The following is a 12,089-nucleotide window of genomic DNA, read 5'->3' as shown; positions in this document are numbered from 1 at the left end:
ATGGGCAGAAGACCTAAATAGAAGTTTCTCCAAAGAAGATATACAGAATGCCAACAGACACATGAAAGGATGCTCAACATCACTAATCATTAGAGAAGTGCAAATCAAAACTACAATGAGGTACCACCTCACACCAGTCAGAATGGCCATCATCAAAAAATCTACAAACAATAAATGCTGGAGAGGGTGTGGAGAAAAGGGAACCCTCTTGCACTGTTGGTGGGAGTGTAAATTGATACAGCCACTATGGAGAACAGTATGGAGGTTCCTTAAAAAACTACAACTAGAACTACCATATGACCCAGCAATCCCACTACTGGGCATATACCCTGAGAAAACCATAATTCAAAAAGAGTCATGTACCACAATGTTCATTGCAGCTCTATTTACAATAGCCCAGAGATGGAAACAACCTAAGTGCCCATCATCCGATGAATGGATAAAGAAGATGTGGCACAAATATACAATGGAATATTACTCAGCCATAAAAAGAAACGAAATTGAGCTATTTGTAATGAGGTGGATAGACCTAGAGTCTGTCATACAGAGTGAAGTAAGTCAGAAAGAGAAAGACAAATACCGTATGCTAACACATATATATGGATTTAAGAAAAAAAAATGTCATGAAGAACCTAGGGGTAAGACAGGAATAAAGACACAGACCTACTGGACAACAGACTTGAGGATATGGGGAGGGGGAAGGGTGAGCTGTGACAAAGCGAGAGAGAGGCATGGACATATATACACTACCAAACGTAAGGTAGATAGCTAGTGGGAAGCAGCCGCATAGCACAGGGATATCAGCTCAGTGCTTTGTGACTACCTGGAGGGGTGGGATAGGGAGGGTGGGAGGGAGGGAGATGCAAGAGGGAAGAGATATGGGAACATACGTATATGTATAACTGATTCACTTTGTTATAAAGCAGAAACTAACAGACCATTGTAAAGCAATTATACCCCAATAAAGATATTAAAAAAAATAAAAAATAAAATAAATAAAATTTATATTTCCCTGATTAAAAAAAATTTTTTAAAAAGAAAGAAAAGAAAATTGAAATCATATCAAGCATCTTTTCTGACCACAACCCTACGAGATTAGAAATCAATTACAGGTAAAAAAACGTAAGAAACACAAACACATGGAGGCTAAACAATACGTTTTTAAATAACCAAGAGATCATTGAAGAAATCAAAGAGGAAATCAAAAAATACCTAGAGACAAATGACAATGAAAACATAACCATCCAAAACCTATGGGATGCAGCAAAAGCAGTTCTATGAGGGAAGTTTATAGCAATACAAGCGTACCTCAAGAAACAAGAAAAATCTCAAATAAACAGTCTAACCTTACACCTTAAGGAACTAGAGAAAGAAGAACAAACAAAACCCAAAGTTAGTAGAAGTAAAGAAATGATAAAGATCAGAGCAGAAATAAATGAAATAGAAACAAAGAAAACAATAGCAATTATCAATAAAACAAAAAGGTGGTTCTTTGAGAAGATAAACAGAATTGAAAAACAATTAGCCACACTCATCAAGAAAAAGAGGAAGAGAACTCTAATCAATAAAATTAGAAATAAAAAAGGAAAAGTTACAACAGATACCACAGAAATACAAAGCATCCTAAGAGACTACTACAAGCCAATACTCCTATGCCAATAAAATGGACAACCTGGAAGAAATGGACAAATTCTTAGAACGGTATAACCTTCAAAGACTGAACCAGGAAGAAACAGAAAATATGAACAGACCAATCACAAGTAATGAGATTGAATCTGATTAAAAATCTTCCAACAAACAAAAGCCCAGGAGCAGATGGCTTCACAGGTGAATTCTATCAAACATTTAGAGAAGAGCTAATACCCATCCTTCTCAAACTCTTCCAAAAATTGAGGAAGGGGGAACACTCCCAAACTCATTCTATGAGGCCACCAACACCCTGACACCAAAAGCAGACAAAGGTACTACAAAAAAAGAAAATTACAGACCAATATCACTGATTAATATAGATGTAAATACCCTCAACAAAATACTAACAAACAGAATCCAGAAACACATTAAAAGGATCATACACCATGATCAAGTGGGATTTATCCCAGGGATGCAAGGATTCTTCAATATACGCAAATCAATCAATGTGATACACCATATTAACAAATTGAAGAAGAAAAACCATATGAGCATCTCAATAGATGCAGAAAAAGCTTTTGACAAAATTCAACACCCATTTATGATAAAAACACTCCAGAAAGTGTGCATAGAGGGAACCTACCTCAACATAATAAAGGCCATATATGACAAACCCACAGCAAACATCATTTTCAATGGTGAAAAACTGAAAGCATTTCCTCTATGATCAGGAACAAGACAAAGATGTCCACTCTCGCCACTTTTATTCAACATAGTTTTGGAAGTCCTAGCCACGGCAATCAGAGAAGAAAAAGAAATAAAAGGAATAAAAATTGGAAAAGAAGAAATAAAACTGTCACTGTTTGCAGATGACATGATATTATACATAGAGAATCCTGAAGATGCCACCAGAAAACTACTAGGGCTAATCAATGAATCTGTTATAGTTGCAGGATACAAAATTAATGCACAGAAATCTCTTGCATTCCTATACACTAATGATGAAAAATCTGAAAGAGAAATTAGGGAAACACTCCCACTTACCATTGCAACAAAAAGAATAAAATACCTAGGAATAAACCTACCTAGAGAGACAAAAGACCTGTATGCAGAAAACTATAAGATACTGATGAAAGAAATTAAAGATGATACCAACAGATGGAGAGATATACCATGTTCTTGGATTGGAAGAATCAATATTGTGAAAATGACTATACTACCTAAAGCAATCTACAAATTCAATGCAATCCCTATCAAACTACCAATGGCATTTTTTACTGAACTAGAACAAAATATCTTAAAATTTGTATGGAGACACCAAAGACCCTGAATAGCCAAAGCAGTCTTGAGGGAAAAAATCGGAGCTGGAGGAATCAGACTCCCTGACTTCAGACTATACTACAAAGCTACAGTAATCAAGACAATATGGTACTGGCACAAAAACAGAAATATGGATCAATGGAACAGGATAGAAAGCTCAGAGATAAACCCACACACCTATGGTCAACTAATCTATGAGAAAGGAGGCAAGGATATACAATGGAGAAAAGATGGCCTCTTCAATAAGTGGTGCTGGAAAACTGGACAGCTACATGTAAAAGAATGAAATTAGAACACTCCCTAACACCATACACAAAAATAAACTCAAAATGGGTTAGAGACCTAAATGTAAGACCGCACACTATAAAACTCTTAGAGGAAAACATAGGAAGAACACTCTTTGCTATAAATCACAGCAAGATGCACCGCCTAGAGTAATGGAAATAAAAACAAAAATAAACAAATGGGACCTAACGAAACTTCAAAGCTTTTGCAAAGCAAAGGAGACTAAAAACAAGACGAAAAGACAACCCTCAGAATGGGAGAAAACATTTGCAAACGAATCAACAGACAAAGGATTAATCTCCAAAATATATAAACATCTCATGCAGCTCAATATTAAAAAAACAAACAACGCAATCAAAAAGTGGGCAGAAGACCTAAATAGACGTTTCTTCAAAGAAGACATACAAAGGGCCAAGAAGCACATGAAAAGCTGCTCAACATCACTAATTATTAGAGAAATGCAAATCAAAACTACAATGAGGTATCACCTCGTACCAGTTAGAATGGGCATCATCAGAAAATCTACAAACAACAAATGATGGAGAGGGTGTGGAGATAACGGAACCCTCCTGCACTGTTGGTGGGAATGTAAATTGATACAGGCACTATGGAGAACAGTATGGAGGTTCCTTAAAAACCTCAAATACAATTACCATATGACCCAGCCATCCCAATACTGGGCGTATACCCAGAGAAAACCATAATTCAAAAAGACACATGCACTCCAATGTTCATTGCAGCACTACTTACAATAGCCAGGTCATGGAAGCAATCTAAATGCCCATCGACAGACAAATGGATAAAGAAGTTGTGGTACATATATACAATGGAATATTACTCAGCCATAAAAAGGAATGAAATTGGGTCATTTGTAGAGACATGGATGGATCTAGAGACTGTCATATGGAGTGAAGTAAGTCAAAAAAACAAATATCATATATTAACGCATATATGTGGAACCTAGAAACATGGTACAGATGAACCGGTTTGCAGGGCAGAAATAGAGACACAGATGTAGAGAACAAAAGTATGGAAACCAAGGGGGGAAAATGGCGGGGGGTGGTGGTGTGATAAATGGGGAGATTGGGATTGACATATGTTCACTAATATGTATAAAATGTATAAGTAATAAGAACCTGCTGTATAAAATTTTAAAAAACGTATGCTAACACATATATATGGAATCTAAAAAAAAAAATGGTTCTGATGAACCTATGGGCAGGACAGGAATAAAGACACAGATGTAAAGAATGGACTTCAAGACACAGGGAGGGTGAAGGGTAAACTGGGACGAAGTGAGAAAGTAACATTGACATATATACACTATCAAATGATATAAAATAGATAGCCAGTGGGAAGCAGCTGCATGACACAGGAAGATCAGCTCAGTGCTTTCTGACCACCTAGAGGTGTGGGATAGGGAGCAGGGGAGGGAGATGCAAAAGGGAGGGGATATGGCTATATATGTATATATATAGCTGATTGTTATACAGCAGAAACTAACACAGCATTGTAAAGCAATTATACTCCAATAAAAATGTTTTAAAAAAAAAAAGGCTGTTTGAGATGAGTCAAAGGCAGTATCGGGAAGCTGGGTGGAAGCACACAACCCAGGTCTAAGCCTTTCCTGGTTGTAGATAATTGCAATCTAATCTACTTCCTTAAAAACTGGACCTGTAATATGGGCGTTCTCTAGAAATTAATCTACTTGGTAGATAAACATAAGAGTACGAGTGGGAATACGTTGGACACTAGCTTCTAACGCAGATTCAGAAGAAAGATTCATCCTCCAGTTATTTAAACAACTGCTGGAGCAAAGCTGTGGCTGGGAGGCAAGGCAGCACTGAGAATTATAAACTTATCAGAATATGTTTGAAAATGTTATGAGAATCAGTGACCATGCTAAAGAGACTTTAAAGACACAATGGAGGACACTTTTGCAGAACTTCATCATAAAACAGTAACATCAATGTTTCTATTCATGTAAGAATTCAGGAAATAAAATAACCTTTATTGCAATATCCTCGGTCTCCACGGGACGCAGACGTCGTGTTGACTGCTCGTAGCTGTCCAGGTGATACCTTCCAGGCTGCTTCCTGTTTATAGTTTTTGGCTGCTGCATTCCACATGGAAAAGAACACAAGTTGAAGGTCTATGGAGAAAACTGAGTTTTTACTGAACATTAACTCTCATTGTTAATTCTCCACTTAAGTTCTAAGAAAAAGAAATGAGTAAAGTGAATGTCATATTTTAATTATTTCTGTGGTGTCCCCCTGCCACCAAAAAAAGCAAATGATAATGAAAAAGTGTTACACAATAATTTTAAACCTAATTCACAAACTTTTTAAGAAGATAAAAATATGAAGATGTGATACTTGCAAACGATAGAAGTTAAAGTGCTGAGCACCAAACTAGGCTTTGGATATTCTTTCTCCAGCTTTCTGGATGAACAGGCCCAGGCGGTAAAAAGCTGTGTGTCATGGCCAAAGGCAAGCAGGCTAACTCAGGGTAAACTAGAATCTAATTCTTAGGCCGTCGGGCTTGTAAACGTTCCAACAGTGCATTTTTGGTCACCCTCTGAATCATGAGGATTTTGAATCCGATACACTCACATAAATCAGAGTGGGCTATACGTCACCCGAAGATCCATGGTGGAATGAGAAAAAGCATAAAGATCTAGGACTTTTTTGCCTATAATATGAATATTATTTCATAAGGAGATCCATAAGCACTGTAGAATGATCTAGTTTTTCTCAAATGTTATAGCATTGCTCTGAGCCAAAGGACTAAAGAAAGTCTCCATAAAACGGAGGATGCCGGCTAAAGCTAGGCAATCTTCACATACTTAAAATGAGCTCCAATTAGGTCATAACTAGACACTTGTCATTCTCTAATTTTGAGTTTAATTTCACATAGAGACAAATGACTGAAGAGAAGGTAGAAAATTCAGTTCTGTAAACCTCTAATTTAGAAAAATATATAAGCTCAAAATTTGTCCCAGAGATCTAGTAAGCAAGTATTTCGACATAAATGATTATCTGTCTTACTTAAATACCTTATAGAGATTATGAAAGCTAAATAGTAAAACACTTTAAAACTGTTCAATTACCTATAAAAAGCAAAGGATTCTAGAATTGTGAAACTTTTTTTTTTTTTCCTTTGGCTTGGAACGGCAGGTTTAGCTTTTTGATAAATCTGTTGAGTTCTATTATGGGAATCAGGAATGTCCTCGAATAATCAGTAATTTAATCTGAATGAGATATCGTCCTCTAATTTATATCCATCAGCGTATCAACAGAATATCAAACTACCAAATAGCGCATCGCTAAGCTACACGCCGTTCAATACTGAGATTAAAAAGTCACTGAGAAGGACTATCAGTGTTCTGTTGCACAGAAACTACTGAATGCATTTTAAATTTTAAAAAGAGAGAGAGAAAGAGTGCTCGTGACATTTTTAGTTTTGTTTTTCTTCCCACAGTCCTCACAGATAACCTTACATGAGAGATGTAGAAAGTCACTATCCTTTAAGCTGAGTATATTTCCCACACAAGACAGGTCTATGTCTGTACCTATATTCTCTGTCTTCTAGAGTCATAACTTCTATAGTAGTATCGCCCCCAGAGTTCCAAAAGGAATGACTTCATGTTCTTCACAAAACTAAGGAGAGGTTGGGAGGAGGAGACGTGTTGACAGAGATTTGAGTCGGAGTCTCACAGATGTAATTTGAAGAAACTCTGGCTCTAGACTGTCACTAATTCTCCGTGGAGACTCTGCAGCCAAAACCACTTAACTCTAAGCTTTTACAGAATACATAGCATCTTAAGCGCTCTCAAGTAGGAGTTTCCATTAGTGTTCTTTTCAAACACACAGCTTTTTTCTCTTCATTTTTAAAAGTTTGTCATTTGTGGTTTGGCCCATCAGCAGTGATGAATGGCCCCGAAAGACATCAGAAGTCCAGTCTGGTTTCAATAACTCTGAAGATACTGGAGGCAACTGAAGGGGATTCTTTTTTCCTTCCAACCTTTGCTCAGTTCAATATTTCTCCTATCCCTCATCTCATACAAACCACTCTTCAGATTTCCCTCACTCCACTCCCTCAAACTTGACCTCCTCTCTTCCCTTTCCTGAGGTCATCTCACTCTGCTCATCCCTACATCTCTGAAAGATGATCTATCAAGTTCTTTGGGAATCTCCTATCATCCAAAGTGAGACAAGGCAGGTTCTAATCAAATGCTTGACTTTCCTGCTGCCTCAAAGTGTACACAGTCTATGACGTGTTCCTGTCTTGTTGTCCGTGTCCACACAAGAGCACACAAGCATTTTCAGGCTTTGTTACTGCAGTGTCTACAAGCATGGGTGGTGGCTCCTACTCAGACAAAATCACACCTGCTCAACAAAATAACTCGACAGAGAGTAAAAAAATAACTCCAGAAAAGCAGAAGAAATCAGCAAGTCTAAAGACAGCCAAGTGCTTGTCTTAACTATTTTTAGCACGATGTGAATAAAAATTTAATATAGACTGACTTCCTGGTGAAGGTTTTCCAAGCCCCAGTCAATTCCTGTCAGGAGACTGCACATGCATTTTTGTTTGGTTACATAAGTGGTAAATATATTAACATTTTTCTCTAATAGTAAATGAATAACTAATTATTAACTTATAATTTATTTTAGAAGAACTTCTTTCTACTTTACTGTTATGAAATAGACATATTAATTTTAAAGACTTTCTTCAGAATTTTTCAGACACGGCTTTCAAGAAAATGGTTTAATCCAGTCCCATTAAATATCATCTAATGGCCAGTGGCTCTTAAATTTACATCTCCAAGGGGGATTTCTCTTCTTAGATGCCAATAAATATCTCAAAATTATCATGTGCAAAATATACCTCTTGATTCCACCTCAACAGCAACCTACTCATTCCTCAGCTTCCCTATTTCAGTTATTGGCTCCACCGTCTACCCAGTAGTCAAGCCAATAACCTAGGATTCATCCTTGAGTCTTCTTTCTCCCTCATCCCCTCCATTCAACCTATCAGCCAGTGTTTATCAGCTCAGCCTAAAAAGTGTGTGCTGAACTTGATAGCTTCTTCTCAAGGTCCACTGCAACTGCAACAAAAACAAACTCCAACCATCATCATTTGTCTATGTTATTATAATGACCTCTTTACTGATCTATCTGTTCTCTTCTTGTTCCCAATGACAACTCTTCACCCAGCAGCCAGAGTGATCCTTTAAAAATATACGCAAAATTATATGAGTCCCTTCTTTAAAACCCTCCAAACTCTTTCCCTGGTTTACAGGACTCTCAGTCCTTGTTCTTACCTCGTCTTATCCTCCCTTCTTTACTAGGCTTCAGCCATAGTGCTCCTCTGTTCCTTGAACACACCAAATTAATTCCCACCTCAGGGTCTTTGCATCTGCCAGTTCTCTGCCTGAAATGATCTGGCCCCTTTTCTAGGTCTTTGCAGAAGAAGTACCTACTCTTCATTCAGGTCTCAGCTCAAATGCCAGCTCTTCAGAGGGGCCTCCTGGGAAATGACCACCCTGCTTAGAGGATCCCAGTCACTCTCTAATATCTTCTTTTTTTTTTATTTTCTTCCCACAGGGAATTGATCTCACTTTTTTACTTGTTTATCATCTGACTCCTGCCTCAAGAAAGCAAACTCTGTGACAAGAAAGATCTTGCCTGCCTTGTTCAGAGCTACATCGCTAGGTCTTGGCACAAAGCACAGGGTAGCTGATAAGTCTGGAAATACAGGCAAATATATAATACACGTTATAGTCCAGGTAAAACATGACAAAATAACATTGTGTTTCCAGGCTTTATGTAGATATGAGTAAATATTTGTGCATTGGATGAATAAACTGGTTCAGGAGTTAAAAGACTCAGGTTTTAATTCTGGCTCTCCCACTAAAATCTTGTGACTCTATTCAAACCATACAACATGCAAATGAATATATGCATCTAGAAAACAAAATAGGTAATATAGTGTACTATATTAAATGAGTCAAAAGACATAATGTATCCAAAAAGCACTTTTGAAACCAAAAAGTATAACATAGTTAAAGGTATTATAAGCATATGGTACAAGAGTTGTAAGCTTATTTTGTATGATTTTTATATAAAGCTTGGGGTAGACAACCTCTCTATTTCCTTTTGAATTGAACATGAGATGTCCCTCTTGGGATAATCCTTTGATGACTTATACAGACGAGCCTTCTACATTTTTTTTAATCGATTTTAGACTTGTAAGGTTTTTTACAGAAGCAGGCGGCAATTTTTTCTTCATATAGGTTAAAAGTAAAGCGTGCGATTTCTTCTAATTGCATCCACTTTCAATCATCCATCCTCAGGACTGTCCCTTATTCACAGCTCCCGTAACAAAGAAAAGCACTTACGGCTCCAGTGTGTTTCTTACAGGATTCAAATGGAAGAGAACCTTCCCCAGTCAGCCAGCTGTCCTCACCAATCTCATCACTCAAGAGAAACTCATTCAGCTTTTGAACACTGCAAAAGGCAAACAAGCAAGTACACAATAAGGGATAAAAATAAAACCACCACCAATGAAGTTCTACCTAAATAAACAAACTTTTCCCCCACTGTTACCATGGTAAGCAAGCCAGCTCTGAGAGTCATTTCTCAGGACCAATCGGGAATTCAGCTAGGATGCTGGGGACTGACGGGCTCCCAGCACCTGGGGTTTTCAGCGCTTAAAATGAAAAATCTCAGAAAACCCACAACCAACTGGTCACCCTAAATTCAACCAACTCTCCTTTGCACTTTTTTTTTTTTTTTGCAATTGTATTTCTAGTCAAAGACAATAGAATTGGAGAGGGACTTGAAACAGGGTGGTTAAAAAAAAATAACACCAACGAAGGAAGTATCATTATTCTCACTTTACAAATGAAGGGAAGTAAGGTACAGGGCAGTTAAGTAAAAACATACAGCATATAACACACGGATCATGGGTCCCTGCATACTATGCTACTTTGCTTAAGCACTACTGTATATATTGGACATATTTTCACAACCTGGCAAGGAGAGGGCCCTCTAGAATATTACTACGCAAAACGTTGGCCAAGATCAGTGGCATCAACATCACCTGGGAGCTTACTCGAAACTTAGAATCTCAGGCCCCACCCAAGACCTCCTGAGTCCAAATCTACATTTTAAGAAGATCCAGAGATGCTTCATAAGCACAGTACAGTTGGAGAAGCCCTGTTCTAGAAGAGTAATTTACAAACATTCTTTACTGTGGTCTCCAGGGTCTCCAGAGGCTGGACACAAGACTCCTTGGCCCCCTTACCCTACCCATTCTAATTTTCTCAAACCAGTGTCATAGGATCAAGAGTAAAACGAATCGAAGAACACAATTTGAAAACATCCTCCCATAAATAAAATGATACACTACAGAAAAGTCTGTGAAGTTGAAAAGACAAGAAATGCTCCTTCTAGCACGCTAAGATGCTAACAGTGGGCAAACTGGCCTGGCACCTGCGGCATCACATACAGGGGAAAGATTGCCGTTAGTAGGAAACTAGAAAATACACATTTGAAACAAAAGGTTTTTTTATTTTTCATTTCAGCTTGTAGTCAAGCTAAGTGCCTCCAGACAAGTCTGCAGAGTTTGTTTTTGTGACAGACTAAAAAATGAAGAAAAGTAAATTCAATTCAGTCTGTTGCCCATGAACTTTAAGCTCTTTAGCCTTGCACGTCATAGAAACCGCTTCCTTCCTTTGGAAACATAAAGGTAGATAAAATCCACTAGGGCAGTCTAACTATTAACTTCTAAATTTCATTTACAGGAAACTAAAAGAAATAATTTTTTCATTCTTTTTTTTATTGAAGTATAGTTGACTTACAATATCATGTTAGTTTCAGGTGTACAGCACAGCGATTCAGATATATATATCTACAGATATATATATATATATATATCTACATATATACATTCCTTTACAGATTCTTTTCTCTTATAGGTTATTAAAAAATATTGAGTATAGTTCCCTGTGCTATACAGTAGGTCCTTGTTGGTTATCGATTTTATATATAGTAGTGTTTATAGCTTAATCCATAAAAGTAATTTTTTAATTGAAGTATAGTTGATACAATATTATATAAGTTACAGGTGTACAGTATAGTGAGTCACAGTTTTTAAAGGTTATACCCCATTTATATGAATAGTTATAAAACACTGGCTATATTCCCTATGTTGTATAATACATCTTTGTAGCTTATTTTATACATAATAATTTGTACCTCTTAATGCTCTACCCTCTATGTTGCCCCTTCCCCCTTCCCTCTCCCCACTGGTAAGTACTAAAGCGAACCACTTGTTCTCTATATCTGTGAGCCTGTTTCTTTTTTGTTATATTCATGAGTTTGTTGTATTTTTTAGATTCCACTAAAAAAATTATTGTTTAAGGAAAGCTTTGGCTGAATAATGCTCCATTTTATGTATATGCTGCATTTTGTTTATTCATCAATTGAGGGACATTTGGGTTGTTTCACTTTTTGGCTATTGTGAATAATGCTGCTATGAAGATGAATGTACAAATATCTATTCAAGCCCCTGCTTTCAATTCTTTTGGGTCTACACCCAAAAGTAGAATTGCTGAATCATATGGTAATTCTATGTTTAATTTTTTGAGCATCTGCCATACTTTTTCCCATGGTTCTGGAATTCCTGACTTACTTAAATATATTCAAGTTATGACTACATGGCTGAACCTTGAAAACATTATGCTAAACAAGATAAGCCAGGCACACAAAAAACAGAAATTGCATAATTCCACGTATATGAGGTAGATAGAATAGTCAAATTCATACAGACAGAAAGTCAGTGGTGGTCCA

At 37.1% G+C, this 12,089-nt stretch overlaps 1 protein-coding gene across 1 annotated transcript in view; it reads right to left on the bottom strand.

The window, feature by feature from the left end:
* Nucleotides 1-12,089, bottom strand: part of ABCC9 (ATP binding cassette subfamily C member 9) — a 153,974-nt gene that overhangs the window by 100,560 nt on the left and 41,325 nt on the right. The window contains exons 16-17 of the mRNA XM_027129448.1: nt 9,635-9,743; nt 5,243-5,350 (exon numbers count right to left, since the gene is read on the bottom strand). Of these exons, the coding sequence (XP_026985249.1) occupies nt 5,243-5,350; nt 9,635-9,743 (217 nt within the window). The remainder of the gene's footprint in view (nt 1-5,242; nt 5,351-9,634; nt 9,744-12,089) is intronic.

The sequence above is a fragment of the Aethalodelphis obliquidens genome, unplaced genomic scaffold, assembly GCF_003676395.1.
Source record: "Aethalodelphis obliquidens isolate GAN/ISIS:26980383/991018 unplaced genomic scaffold, ASM367639v1 scaffold36, whole genome shotgun sequence".
Classification (NCBI taxonomy): domain Eukaryota; kingdom Metazoa; phylum Chordata; class Mammalia; order Artiodactyla; family Delphinidae; genus Aethalodelphis; species Aethalodelphis obliquidens.
Note: the sequence above shows the minus strand (reverse complement) of the source record. Positions and strands in the feature narration are given on the sequence as shown.